At 49.8% G+C, this 14,473-nt stretch overlaps 1 protein-coding gene across 8 annotated transcripts in view; it reads left to right on the forward strand.

Annotated features, from left to right (window-relative positions):
* The window catches only part of TNS1 (tensin 1), a 207,959-nt gene that overhangs the window by 21,174 nt on the left and 172,312 nt on the right, over window positions 1-14,473 (forward strand). For all 8 annotated transcript variants that reach the window (XR_006265125.1, XM_043444803.1, XM_043444801.1 and 5 more), the window contains one exon: window positions 5,005-5,042. Coding sequence is in view for 1 of the 8 variants with exons in the window: in XM_043444803.1 (XP_043300738.1) it covers window positions 5,005-5,042 (38 nt within the window). In the remaining 7 variants the exon portion in view is untranslated. The remainder of the gene's footprint in view (window positions 1-5,004; window positions 5,043-14,473) is intronic.

Below are 14,473 nucleotides of genomic sequence, written 5' to 3' on the forward strand. Positions count from 1 at the left end.
GATGACTAACTGCTTGGTAAGGTAATGAAACGGAAGAAGGAATTACAGAGAGGAATATATAGATACTCAGGGAGCAAGGAAAGACCCAAAGGATGACCTCTAGTATTAGTTCTCAGCATCAGCCTTTGGCCTCTTGCTTTCTGAAGGATCGTGTGCTCTGGTATCTGTATTAGTTAGCTGTAGCTGCGTAACAAATTACCCCAAATCTTAGCAGTTTACATCAAATACAAAATTATTCTCTCACATAGATTCTGTGGGTCAGGGATTCATGAGTGGGGCCTCACCCATATACCTTGGTGGTTTGGACTTGGGGTGTCTCATCAAGTTACTGTCGAGATAGCCAGGGCCGTAGTCATCAGAGGGCCTGACGGAGTAAAGATCCACTTCCAAGGTGGTTCAGTTGTATGCCAGTCAACTTGGTGCTGGCTGGCAGCAGGAGGCTCAGTTGTTCCCCACACGGCACCCCCATTGAGCTGCCTGAGTGTCCTCATGACATAGTAACTGGCTTCCCCGCAAGTGAGCAATCCAGGAGACAGAAGCTGATAACTTAGCCTCAGAAGTTACACACTATCTTTTCTATAATATACGATTGGTCTATAAACCAGTTCATCGTGTGAGGGGACTGCAGAAGGATGTGCTTACTGGGAGGTGATTCACACTGGGGCCCCCTTGGAGGCTGCCTGCCACAGTTTCCCTTTCTATGACCCATTTGGACGCCTCATTGATCTGAGAAGTGAGAAGCCAGATGATCAGCATATTTCAAATTACAGCAGGAGGGATGCAAGTTAGAGAGTAGGAATACTGCCCTGTGGGAGAATACCGGAGACAGGTGACCAGGATTGTAAAGGAGTCTTCCCTGGAGGGGGCTCAGGGCAAGAGGATTTCCTTGGGGTTGGGAGCAGGTGCTTCTTAAGGCATAAAAATTCACCTGTGGGGGCTTGACCACGCTGGGGCTGCCTGGAACCTGCCACTTGAATTCCGTTTGCCAAGCTTTTGTCTTTTGAGCTGGGGGCTGGGGAGGTATTTCTTTGCTCCCCACTGTAGAGCTTTCAAGGACAAGCTCTTTGCATTCCAGCACGTAGGGAGCACTCAGTACATTGTGCTGCAATTGGCCAACGATTTCCCCATCTGCCCTCCGTTCAAGGGCATTTGCTGAGTGTCTGCCCACTGTGTGACAGGCAGGGCTGCCCTGTATACTCACGCAGGCCACTCAGTGCCAACGGCGCCTGCCCAAGAGTCTTGGAATTAGTCTGTGCTTCGTTCACCAAGCCTTGCATCCAGGTACAGGGCTGGGTCCACCTGGATGAAGGACATCTTTGTGCCATTCCCACAAAGACCATGTAGTCAGTGTCCTGGGGGCTGGTCTGGTGGGACTTTTTCTAAAAGATGTTGTTTGGCACCAAAGATGGTGCTTGTAACACACACTGATCTAGCTGCTGGGGATACAGTCTGAACAAGACAGACATGTTCCCTGCCCTCATCTGTCTAGTGTGGGGAGACATACTATATAAAGGTAAGCAGGAATTTCCCAAGATGACTTCAGATTGTGAGCCGTGCTAAGAGGATTTTTATCAGGGTGCTGCTGAGAAAGAATCACGGGGAGCCTACTGTAATTTGAGTGGTCATGGAAAGACTCTTTGGAAGAGATAGCTTTCAGTGGATTCTAGAAGTAGAAGACGGATGTGGATCAGTGAACAGTGGAGAGCTGGGGTGAGGGAGAGCCTTCCAGGCAGTGAGAACAGCAAGTGCAAAGGCCCTGAGGTAGGAAAGAGCTCGATACACGCTGTGAATGTCAGGAGTATGAAGTCTGATGCTGGAAGAAGACGGGAGTCCTGGCTCTTACTGTGCTCCCAGTGTGTAGACTGGGCTTGGGAGGCCTGGAGTGGACCCTTAGGGATGCCTTTAAAAATTTTTAATTTAACTAATTATTTTTGGCTGTTCTGGGTCTTCACGGCTACACAGGCTTTTCTCTAATTGTGGCGAGCAGAGGCTAGTCTTCGTTGCGGTGCGCAGGCTTCTCATTGCAGTGGCTTCTCTTGTTGTGGAGCACAGGCTCTAGGGCATTTGGGCTTAGTTGCCTGAGGCATGTGTGATCTTTCCGGATCATGGATTGAACCTGTGTCTCCTGCGTTGGCAGGCGAATTCTTCACCTCTGAGCCATCAGGGTAGCCCTTGAGTTCATGCTCAGTCGCTCGGTCTTGTTTGACCCTTTGTGACAACAGGGACACAGTCCTCCAGGCTCTTCTGTCCATGGGATTCTCCAGGCAAGAATACTGGAGTGTGTTGTCATTTCCTTTTCCAGGGGAATCCTCTCAACCCAGGGATTGAACCCGCATCTCTTATGTCTCCTGCAGAGGCAGGCAGATTCTTTATCGGTGAGCTACCTGGGAAGCCTGGGGAGGGAAGCCCTACAGAATGCCTTTTTGATTGACTATAAGATGCTGTAGGGAGGGTTATGGCTCAGGAAAAGACTTAAGTGCTGGGTGGGGATGATTAAATAGGTGTGTGTGTTAGTTGCTCAGTCATTTCTGACTCTTAGACTGTAGACCCAGGACCCCATGGACTGTAGCCCGCCAGGCTCCTCTGTGTGGAATTTCCCAGTCATGAATACTAGAGTGGATTGCCATTTCCTTCTCCAGGAGATCTCCCCAACCCAGGAATCGAACCCAGGTCTCCTGCATTGCAGGTAGACGTTTTACCATGTGAGCCACCAGGGAAGCCTGATTAAATGGGGGTGCATATAAATTCCTGGGGAGATCTTCAGTCAGGTCAATGCAGCAAACATTTATTAAGCCTCTACTCTGCACTAGGCACCACTTGTCACATATGTGTGTGTGTAGGTATGTGTGTTTAAGAGAGAGAGGGAGAGAGACAGAGAGGAAGACAGAGAGAGCGAGGAGGTCCCTTCATTGAAGGAGCCAACAAGTGTAGGAAGCAAGATGGTCAGGAGAAGTACACTCTGTGGTGATGCCTTCAAGGAGGAGGGGACAGTGTCTGCAGAGGCCTCCAGAGGAGGGGCCCAGGACTTATTCTTGTAGTTGTTCAGACGCTAAGTCGTATCTGACTTCGGGATCCCATGGACTGTAGCACACCAGGCTTCCCTGTCCTTCACTATCTCCTGGAGTTTGCTCAAATTCATGTCCACTGAATTATTATTCTTGAAGACCTGGCTTTTGACTAGCAGAGGAAGGGGAGGCACTGGGTCAGGAGGCACTGGCCCAGTGGGCGCCTACCTGGCTGGAAGGGCTTTCAAAGCTCAGGCCACATGGCCTGAGGCTTTCTTAATTCTACATTCCAAGGCCAGAAAAGGAGGCACGGGGATGGGAATGGGAAGACCGCTGTTGTCAGAGTGGACACACCCTCTGGAGGGAGTTGCCACCTGGGGGTGGTGAGGGTGGGACACTCAGAGAGAGGGCTAGAAGGATGGGCATGACTTGACTTGGGTGGCCGGGGGTGGAGAAGTCCCCGAGCTGGACTGTGTGACTGGTGGGGTCAGGAAAGCTTTACTCAGCACTGGCTGAGTCACAGGCCTGAGCTGTGGCCAGAACTGGGTTCTGGGAGAACAAGGTCCAGCCAAGGTCACATCGCAGACTCCGCCCCATGTCCTCCAGCTTCTGTCCCCAACCCCTACCACCGCAGACAAACCAGAAGCTTTCATGTGGGGAGCCATGGAGGCTTTATCGACAGCTCTGGGCCTTCCTGTGTGCCTCGGTCTCCCCTCTGCACTTGGCTGGAGATCTGTTTGGCTTGAGGTTGGAAATGGGTGGGTAACTATAGATTCGGGCTTCTTTGGTGGCTCAGTGGTGAAGAATCTGCCTGCCAATACAGGAGACCTGGGTTTGATCCCTGGATCGGGAAGATCCCCTGGAGAAGGAAATGGCAACCCATTCCAGTATTCTTGCCTAAGAAATCTCATGGATAAAGGAGCCTAGCGGGCTGCAGTCTGTGAGGTTGCAAAGAGTCAGATGCAACTTAGTGACTAAACAACAACAACAAAACTGTAGATCCAGGAGGAAAGGCAGCTGACCGAGGCCAGGGCTGTGAGGCTCTGGGGTCAGGGTCCATGGCCCACCTGCCTTTGCAGGCCTAAGTGCGTGCAGCAGCTCAGCTCAGGAGACCCCTCACCCCATCTCTGGGACCTGGTGGGAGGGGACTACCAAATCCTGGGTGGAGGGCCCTGGGGGTAGGGCGGGCAGGGCTGGGACATTCCAGGCTGAGGGAACCCCACAGGAAATTTGATTCCAACTTCTGGTAGTGGGAGGGCAGAGCAAGTCGTGTGTGTGTGTGTGTGTGTGTGTGTGTGTGTGTGTGTGTGCACGTGTGAGCATGTGTGTGTCTGTGTTTCAACTCATGTGTGTTTTCTCATGAAGTTTGTGAGTTTGTGTCCAAGTCTGTGTCAGCCTGTACTCTGAAGGTCTCCCATGAAACTGTTTGTGGCTTGCCAGTGGGTGTGTGAGGCTGGCTGTGTGTACTGCGTGTGCACGTATGCCGAGTGTACGTGTGTAAGTGGTTATTGGTGTGTGTGGGTGTCAATGTGTATGTGTGCGTGCACAGGCCCTCTCCTGGCCCGCGAATTGGGTCCGTGTGTCTCTCTTTGCCAGAATGAGAGTGATGTGGTTCTGGGGTACCGCCTGCTGCCTCCTGTGTAAGGAGAGACGGTCCTCTTATGCCTGGCTCGGCTGGCTAGGGGCCTGGGTCCAGACTGGGTCGGCCAGGACCTAGCCACGGAGTGGGTCCCCTCCTCTCCCGCTGCTCCTCCCAGCTTCCCGCGCCGCCCGAGGGGCTCTGGGCGACTGGGGCCTCGGCGCCTCCCGGGCGTTCCCGCCCCGCAGGCCCCGGGGAGCCGCGGCAGCCCCCCGCCCCTCCTCTCTCCGTCCCTCCTTCCCTCCGTCCCTCCTTCCCTCCTGAGCGCGGGTTGCGGGCGGGGGTGGGAGGAGATTTCGCCGGAGTTTCCATTTCATACCTCGCGGCTAAACTTTCTTTCTGTGTCTCGCCCTCTTGCAGTCTGCAGCTTCTCCTGTCATCGGAAATGCCAGGCCAAGGTAAGGGGGCTGCTGGCCGCCCGGTCCCGCGGGGGACTCGAGGGCCGGACGGGCTTGGGGTCCCGGGACTGGAGCGGGGGCTCCGGCGGGCCGGGGGGCGGTGCCCCGATCGTCCCCTCCTTCTCTCTTTGTTTATGCAAAGCTCCTGGGCCCCGGAGAGGACTCAGGTCAAGGTGAAGGCGAGAACTGGGGCCGGGGGAGCTGCGAGCGGGGGATGGGGGCGCGGTGCGCAGGCTCGGCGGCTGCTGGGGGTGGCTGGCGGAGACCGAGCTCTGGGGGCAGGGCCTTTGAAGGTATTTCCCCTTAGTTCTCCAGGGGGTGGGGGTATGGAGGGGCAGAGGGATGCTTTACAATTACCCCGTGGGCCGCGCGGAGATGTAGCCGGCCGGATTTGGCGGGATGGGGGTCACAGCCACAGGACCCCGAGGGCGGGAGCATGGGATAGGTAGGGGGTGGAGGGGTGAGGTGGAAAAAGGTCAGAGCTCAGTGTCGCGACCTCTGGGCCTGGAACCTCTTGAGCGACCATCCTGCTCTTGATTGGCCGGGTCCCTCATCCTCGGTCTCATCCTCGGTTTCCTCATCAGTGTTTCCTGGCTGGTCTTGAGGGAAAGGAAAACCAGAGGCAGGAAGACCAGAGGGTTTGCTGGGTCCTGATTGGCCGAGCTGGCTGATCCCTGGGTTGGCTGTATCCTCTCAGGCCCTGGCAGAAGAGTGATGGATCACCAGTGGCAGCCTTTTGGAGTCATGGGGGTGGGGGTAACACCAGGATGGATTATGATGGATTACTTGGGAAGGAAATTGTTCTGTTAGATGCGCTCAGCTTTCTGGAGCTGGAAATGCCCTGCCTTAGCTTTCATAGGCAGCCCAGTCTGCCTGCCTTCCTCCATTATTGTTAATATCTTCCCTGCCCTCTAACCACCCGCTTTGCCATTCACTCTTGATCTTTCAGGAAGGAGTTCAGGGAATGGAAGGAGGAGGAAGGATGCTTCAAAAAGGAACTTTGAGCAGTGGAAACCAGCAGAGCATCTTCTGCTCTGCTTCTTATTAGCTGGGTAAACTTCTCTGAGCCTCTGTTTCATTCTTAAGGATGTGGGAATAAGAAAAGGCTATTACGAGGATGAGATGGGATAATACGTGTGATGCTCAGCACAGTTCCTGAGACACAACAGGTGCTCAAAACATAGCAAGTAATTGATGATTATCAGTCGGTAGCTCTGAGGGCTGAGGGTTACCTTGTAGAAAGGTGGCACTTGTAGACCTTGTGGACCCAGCAGGTCTCTCTTAGAGGGGACCCACTTCCTCCTGAGTGACTTTGCTCAGGCCTTGCTGAGGGCTGTGTCCTCCTCATCTGGAAACTCCAGGCTGGGGGGCTCTCCCAGCACAAGTGTCAAAGGCCTGGCTTGTTCCTGCCATCTGGGTGGTTTCTGCCTCTTCTGTTGTCTTCTGCTTTTCTGACCCCCTCAGCCTTTTCTTCTCCAGGTGGGGAGTGAGTTTCTGCTTCTCCTTCCATCTCCTTCCTTGTTTTCATTCAGAGCAGAGTTTTTCCACTCTTAATCCCAGAACTTTCTGGTGTTCTAGCTCCTCCCCAATATGCCCCCTCCTTCCTGCACTTGTTTCTCTCAATGACAGTGGACATTTACAGTGCTGTAGGCCTTAGAAAGCACTTCAATGCATTATCGGTTCTATTCTTTTGATTCTATCAGAGGATAAACAGGCTGAAAGATCCTTTGGTTTTACAAATAAGGAAACTGAGGCATCCAAAGGCTGGATGACTTTCCCAAGGTCTCCCAGTATAATCCCTCACCCACCTCTGTCCCTGGGCCCTTGTACTTCCTTCTAAACGTCCCCTCCTTGCCTATGGGCAGACATTCCTTGGTCCTTACCTGCCCCTCCCCCTTTGCCATCCATCTCTTGCAGTCCTGGATGCAGTCAGAGAGGAGAAGGGGATGAATGCACAGTGAAGGGTCTGAGTGGGCTAATGGTGGTGGCTGGGGGGTGGTGGGGGCAGTGTTCTGGAGAGGCTGAGACGTGTGATAGAAGATGGGTCCTTGTTGTACCGCTGCCTCCTGTGTGGAGGCAGAGGGATGACAAAGATGACTTCTGGGGGGTGGTGCACAGCCTGCTTGGCACTTCTCATATATGTTGGGAGTCAGAATATACCAGGCTGCAGCAGCCCTGCTCTGCCCAGCCGAAGAGGCCAACGCAGAGGGGAGAGGTGGACTGCCAGGGCAGCAGCCGGCCAGACGGACAGATGGGCCTTTTTGTAGGATTTTCCTCTGTAGGAAATGGGACCCACTTGTGCTGTGAGCTCCACCCAGCTGGCAAGCCTCTCCCCTAAAACCACAGTTCTTACTACCGCCCTGCTGTTTCCTTTTGCTGGGAAAGGGTGATGTGAGCCCCAGAACACAGCAGAGCTCTGTACTCCAGCTTTTATAACCAGATCAACTTGGAGGTCATCTCATCCATCCCCCTGCCTCTAGACAGGATTCATTAAATCAGTGTTTTTTGAGCTCTTTCCATGTGCCAGACACTGTTGTAGGTGAACAAGACCAAGAAAGCCTTTGCCTTCATGGGACTGACATTCGAACATGGGAGACAGCTGATAAATAGCCAACCAAGTTATGAAGGAAATGAGCTAGAGCGGAGGTTAGAGGATGATTAGGCTGAGTGGCCCAGGGAAGCTCCTCCAAGGGACCGTTGTGTGAGATGAGACCCAAATGATGCTACATGATGATTTGAGAGATGGAAAGAGCCAGTACAAAGTTCCAGAGGTGAGCTGAGCTTGTCACACTTCAAAGAGGGCTGTGTAGAGTAGAGAACGCTGGAGAGGAGAGAGCGCTGGAGGGTTTTGAGCAGGAAAGACATAAGCCACGCTTCACTTGGAGAAGCCCATTCTCACCTTGAGCAGGCAAAAGGGCAGGAGCAGGGAGATGGGCCAAGAGGCAGCTGACATTGCCCAAGTGAGAGTGGCTGGCAGTGTAGTCCCTGGTGCTTGCAGGAAAGATGGTAAGAAGGGACCAGACCTGGGATGCATGGTGGGCCAGAGCCCAGAGCCTGGCCGGTAGAGGAGATGTTGGGTGTGAGAGGCAGAATGGGATGACTCCCAGGTTTTTGGCTGGAGTCGCTGGCTACACGTGGTTCCATTTACTGAGATAGATGAAGTGTATGAGAAACTTCCAGCGAAGAGGGTGCCGGGATGTCTGCTTTGTTTGGTCTCTTGTTTCACAGTTCCTTTCCCACGCACTGGGGAATTCTTGCTGACGTCGATTCTCCTCTGTCCTCTCAAATTCAGCTCAGTCTGGCCACCCCTCTAGTAAGTGGCTAGCTCTGGATGCCTAAACATTCTTTCGCCCAGGCTGTTCCTGCAGCATGAACCCAGGACTTTGAGAGGTGCCCTGTTATTTATAGTCACAATACAATGTAACAAGTTACCCTCAAATTTAGTAGCTTAAAAGCAGCCAACACACAGTTTCTATGAGTCAGAAATATGGGGGTGGCTTGGTGGGGTTTGGTTCTAGCCTGGGGTCTCTCCTGGGGTGGCAGTCAAGATGTCAGCTGGGGATATCGTCTGAAGGCCTGATGGACTGGAGGATCTGTTCCAGGATGGTTTACTCTTGTGGCTAACGAGTTGGGGCTGGCTTTTGGCAGGAGGTCTCAGTTTTTTGCCACACAGACATCTCCCTAGGACTGCTTGAGTATGCTTACAACATGGCGGTAGCTGCCTCAGAGTGGGTGAATCAAGAACGCAAGGCGGAAGCCCCAAGTCTTTTATATCCTTGCCTTGGAAGACGAACACTGTTTCTGCAATATGCTGTTCGTTAATGCAAGTCAATTCCATTGAGAGGAACTTCCCTGGTGGCTCAGAAGATAAAGAATCCAACTGCAATGCTGGAGACAGGGGTTTGATCCCTGGGTCGAGAAGATCCCCTAGAAAAGGGAATGGCTAACCGCTGCAGTATTCTTGCCTGGAGAATGCCATGGACAGAGGAGCCTGGTGGGCTATAGTTCTTGGGATCACAAAGATTTGGATACAACTGAGCAACTACCACTTTAGCCTCATTGAGTGTGGGAAGGGCCTTGGAGACAAGAACCATTGAGACCATTTGGAGCCTGACTTCCACAGATTTCCAGGAAGAGAGCAAAACTGATCTGGCTTTTGGAAGGTCTCAAGAGTGGTGGGAAGGGCAGGACATAGGAATTAGACTTACCTGGATTTGAACTCTACTTCTGCTGCCTTCCAGCTGTGTCAGTTGGGTTATAGAGGATTAAGTTCCCATTGGCACATAGTAGGCATCTTCTCCTTTCTTGGAACCATAGGCAAAGATAGAAAAGAGCTCAGATATTCTGTGCCCCATTCTTTGCCACTTGGAGTTGCTTGAGAGGAAGTGCTGGTAGAGGGGTCTTAGTGCTAAGCTCAGAGTAGATTGAGCTGTTTATTGCACTTAGAACTGTTGAGAGATATGTTGCGCCCTTAACTTCTAGAACAGTGCCTGTCTGATAGTAGAGGTTCCATGAAGAAATAAAGGAGTGGAATAAAGGAATGTTGAGAAACAAGAAGTTCCTATGTAGGGAGAGGCTGAGGGGGTGGATGAGAGCATAAAAGAAGGAGCAGAAAAACCATTTTAAAACCCCTTCAAAATGCTCTCCTACAGCTTGACACAAAGATGCTCCAAATAAAGAATTCCCTGGTGGTCCAGTGGTTAGGACTTGGTGATTTCACGGCGATGGGCCTGGGTGTGATATCTGATTGGGAACTAAGATCCTGCAAGCTGCATGGTGCAGCCAATAGAAGAGAGAGAGAAAAAAAAGATGCTCCAAATAATAAATCTAGTCATTTACATTTTCTAGTTGGGATACAACTCACATATCATCAACTGATAAATTTGTACATATTTATGAACCAGATCAAGAGCTAGAACATTTCTGGCACCCCAGAAGCAGTCCTTGTGCCCCCCTCCAATCAATATCCCCCAAAGGTAATTGCTAGTCTTACTTATAACCTCAGAGATTAGTTTTGCCTGTATATGAACTTCATATAAATTGAATTAAGCAGTATGTTTACTTTTGTGTCTGGCTTATTTCATTCAGCATTATGTCCGGGAGGCTCATTTGTGTTCTAGTGGGTTGCGGTGGTTCATTCTTTTTTTATTGCTATGTTGTATTCCAGTAGGTGAATAAACCACAATTTATTTATCCATTCCACTGTGTATTGCCTTTTGGGTTATTTCCAATTTGGAACTGTAATGAACAGACCTGCTATGAACATTTAATCACCTGTATCTACACTGAACTTTGTAACACACAAAACATTTTCCCTCACCTTCTCAGTCCTAAGAGGTGGGCAGGGCTCATGGGAGCCCCGTTTTATAGATCTGTTGTTGAGACTCAGGGAGGGTCTTGGCTAAGGGCACCTTGATGCCAGTAGCTTTCTGGTACTGCCCTGGTAAAAATGGGTGGGAAGCAGGTGAGAAGAGAAGTGAGTTGAGAGTGAGCCAGAGAAATGGAGACAAATAGAGAGAAGGGGCTGATTCAGGCACTGGCATTTCATCGTGGTTCCTGGAAGCTCCACTATCTAGCTGCCCCTCCAAATCTCCTTTTTAAAAAGCTAGTTCCATTAAAAAAGAATATTTATTTTTGGTTTTGCAGTGTCTTAGTTGAGGGTCTTAATTTCAGCCTGGGGTTAGTTGCTCTGTGGCATGTGGAATCTTAGTTTCCAGACCAGGGATCGAACAAATTCCCTGGTCCTGCCTAGACCCCCCAGACTCCCTTCGTCCCCCCGCCCCCCAACCCCCCGCATAAATTTCTCCAACGGGAGCAAATTGTGAGTTTCCCTTAGTCCTCACCCTTAAGTCTCATAGGGGTCCTCCTCTTTCCCCATTGTTTCTCTCAGTTGAGGATTTAAAATGAATGGCCCAGGATTTGTCTTCCACTTTTATTTGAGCACGTGCACAGTGTGTATATACACAGTAGATTTTCTTCTGTTTTGCTTTTCTCTTCACTCGCCTGCTATAGGGTTCCACAGTCTCCAGATACATTTGTTCATGTATGTATTTATTTACTACTTTAAAGGAGATTTTACATTTTCGGTTGGTTTTGTTTTTATTTGTCGTTTTTAACCTAGTTTGTCTTTTAAAAATTTATTTTTAAAATATCAGTGTACAATATACAATGTTGTGTTAGTTTCTGCGGTGTAACAGCTGTGTGTATCCGTTTATCCCCTCCCTCTGAGCCTCTCTCCCATCCCCCCCACTCTTCTAGGTCATCGCAGAGCACCCAGCTGAGCTCCTTGTGCATACAGCAGCTTCCCACGAGCTATCTGTTTTACACGTGATAGTGTATGTATTGACATACATATTCTTCCAATTCGTCCCGCCCTCCCCTCCCCGCCAGGCTGGTTGGAGATTTACAGAAAAGTTGAAAGAGCACAGAGTTTCTGTGCAGCCCACACCCAGGTTCCCCTAATCCGGATACAGTGTTTGAGAAAGCCTCTTTTCACTCCCGATTTGCCCCCTCGCTTTGAAATAGCAATTCTCGCAGACAAGGGTGGCTCCTTCCAGCAAAATGCTGGTTGTCCATTCCGGGTCTGATAAGAGTTCAAAGAGCCAGGTAGCTGCCGAGCAGGCAAATTGCCGGGACCTGCACCTCAGCCTCCGGGCAGTCCCTTCTCACCTTGCTTCCTTTACCTTCTCCTATCCTTGGGCTTCCTTGGGTGGCTCAGTGGTAAAGAATCCGCCTCCCAGTGCAGGAGACCCTGGTTTGATCCCTGGGTTGGGAAGATTCCCTGGAGAAGGAAATGGCAACCCACTCTAGTATTCTTGCCTGGGAAATCCCACAAACAGGAGTCTGGTGGGCGGCAGCCCATGGGATCGCAAAGAGTTGGACACAACTGAGCAACAACCACGATAACACGCTCTTCGCAGCCCCGGCTCTTCGTTCTGCTCTGCACCAGGGGCATGAAGGGAGGAGGCTGCAGCAATGACTGGGTCCCCTCCCCTGTACCAGAGGGGTTTAAATCCCATCCTTTAAGCTTGAAAGGAAAGGAAATCCCATAATTAACCCCCATCTTTCAGTCACATTATTCAGTCACATTACATAGCACCTTTCCTGCTCTCTCATAAACACACCTGCAGCCTCCCTGCACAGTTGTTGGAGACTTGCTGTGTTTTCCTGCTACCGGGAAGCAGGGTAGCAGGAGGACGTTCATGGCTCTCAGACCCATCGATTGCTCTGAGTGCAGTGAGTGTTTAAGTTCTTTGGACTCGGAGACAGACTGTTGAGTTTAAATGTCTTCTATATTAACAACTGGCTGTGTGACCCTGGCAAGGGTTTTAACCTCTCTGAGCTCCAGTTTCCTCATCTGTAACATGGATTATAATAGGACCTGTTTTGTAGGACTCTGTGATATCCCAACTGAAATGCCAAGCTCAAAATAAGTGGTTGAAATGTTGCTAATATTTATTTTGTATTTTTCTTGTTGTCTTCTAACTCTGTTGTTTTGTTGCTAAATCGTGTCTGACTCTTTGCGACCCCATGGACTGTAGGCAGTCCCCCTTCCCAGGCTCCTCTGTCCATGAGATTTCCCAGGCAAGAATACTGGAGTGGGTTGCCATTTCCTTCTCCAGTGGATCTTCCTGGCCCTGGGATCAAACCTCATCTCCTGCATTAGCAGGTGAATTCTTTACCATTGTGCCACCTGGGAAGCAGAGAGTGAATTCCCTGGTGGCCCAGTGATTAGAACTCTGGGCTTCCACTGCAGGGGCAGAAAAAAAAGGTGAGGAGAATTTGAGGGACCAGCCAAGGTTGCTGAAGGCCCTGGTGTCAGGCAAAACTAGATGCTGACATGTGTTTGGCTTCTCTTTTCCCTCTCCACTGTCAAGGAAGAATGAGGAAACAGATGTCAGCGAATATAATTTGTCTTTTGCTTGCTTGCTTGCCTCAGGGCACCGAGACCTGTAGTCAGGGTTCCAGATCTTGTCTGTACTTTATAATCACTGGGGTGCTTTAAAGATAGTGCTACCTGGGTCCTCCTCCCCAGGGAATCTGATTTAATTGGTTTGGGGCATGATCTGGGCATTGGGATTTTTGAAAGTAGCCACCAGGGTTGTGAGTGTAAAATGGTGCCACCATTCTGGAAAGCTGTTGGCCATTCCGTAAAAAGTTAAACATGCATTTGCCTTATAACCCAGCAATTCCACTCCAAGATATTTACCCAAGAGAAATGAAAACACGTCCCTTGCACATAAATTCTTAGCAGCTTTATTCATAATAGTCCCAAACTGGAAAAACTCAATTAGTCAACAACAGCCGAATGGACAAATTGTGACATAAAGTTCCCATGGAATACTACTCGGTAATAAAAACGAATGAACTCTTGTTATGCATAGCATTGCTGATGAATCTCAAAAACACTGGGCTTAGTGGAAGAAGCGAGACACAAATGGAACAAATGGTTCCATTTTTATGAAATTCTTGACAAGGCAAAACTCTCATGACAAAAAGCAGAGTAGTACTTTTCTGGATCTGGGGGGTGGTGGGAAGATTGTTTCCAAAAGGGTGTGAGGGAACTTTTTTTTGGACGGTATATAGATGTCCTTTATCTTGATTGTGGTGGTCGTGGTTACCCAGAGTATATATTTGTCAAATTCACTGAACCATATTCTTAAAAGGGATGCCTTTATTGTGTATAAATTATGTCAATAAAGTTGATTTAAATAAAAGTTTCCCAGCTGAGTCCACTTTGCAGCTAGTCTTGAGAATCGCTGGTCTGCAGTTTTTGAAGACCCATCTCTGCCCTTGCTGTCTTGGTCAGCACCCAGCACAATGCCAAGTGTATAATAGCGCTTTCAGCAGTCAAGGACCTCTCCTAGTCATCGTCTTTTTTTTTTTTTTATAGCAACTTTACTGAGGTGTAATTCACATACAGTACAATTCATCCTTTTAGAATGTATAATTCAGTGGTATTTTGTATATTCAATGTTGTGCAGCCATCACCACAGTCAATATATCATCTTGAAAAGAAACTTCATATATTAGATTTTTTTAAATTTTACTGAAGTATAGTTGATTTATAATGTTGTGTTGATTTCTGCTGTATAGCAAAGTGATTCAGTTATACATTTATATCCATCCTTTTTCATTTTCTTTTCCATTATGGTTTATCACAGGATATTGAGTATTGTTCCCTATGCCATACAGCAAGACCTTGTTGTTTATCTAGTCTGTATATGCGATTGTGTGAGCTTAGTCTCAGTCCTGTCCACCTCTTTGCGACCCCATGGACTGCAGCCCACCAGGCTCCTCTGTCCATAGGATTCTCTAGGCAAGCATACTGGAGTGGGTTGCCATGGCCTCCTCTGGGGATCTTTCTAACCGAGGGATCGAACCCAGGTCTCCTGCATTGCAGGTGAATTCTTTACCATCTGAGCCATCAG

This window comes from Cervus canadensis, chromosome 24 (genome assembly GCF_019320065.1).
Source record: "Cervus canadensis isolate Bull #8, Minnesota chromosome 24, ASM1932006v1, whole genome shotgun sequence".
Lineage (NCBI taxonomy): Eukaryota > Metazoa > Chordata > Mammalia > Artiodactyla > Cervidae > Cervus > Cervus canadensis.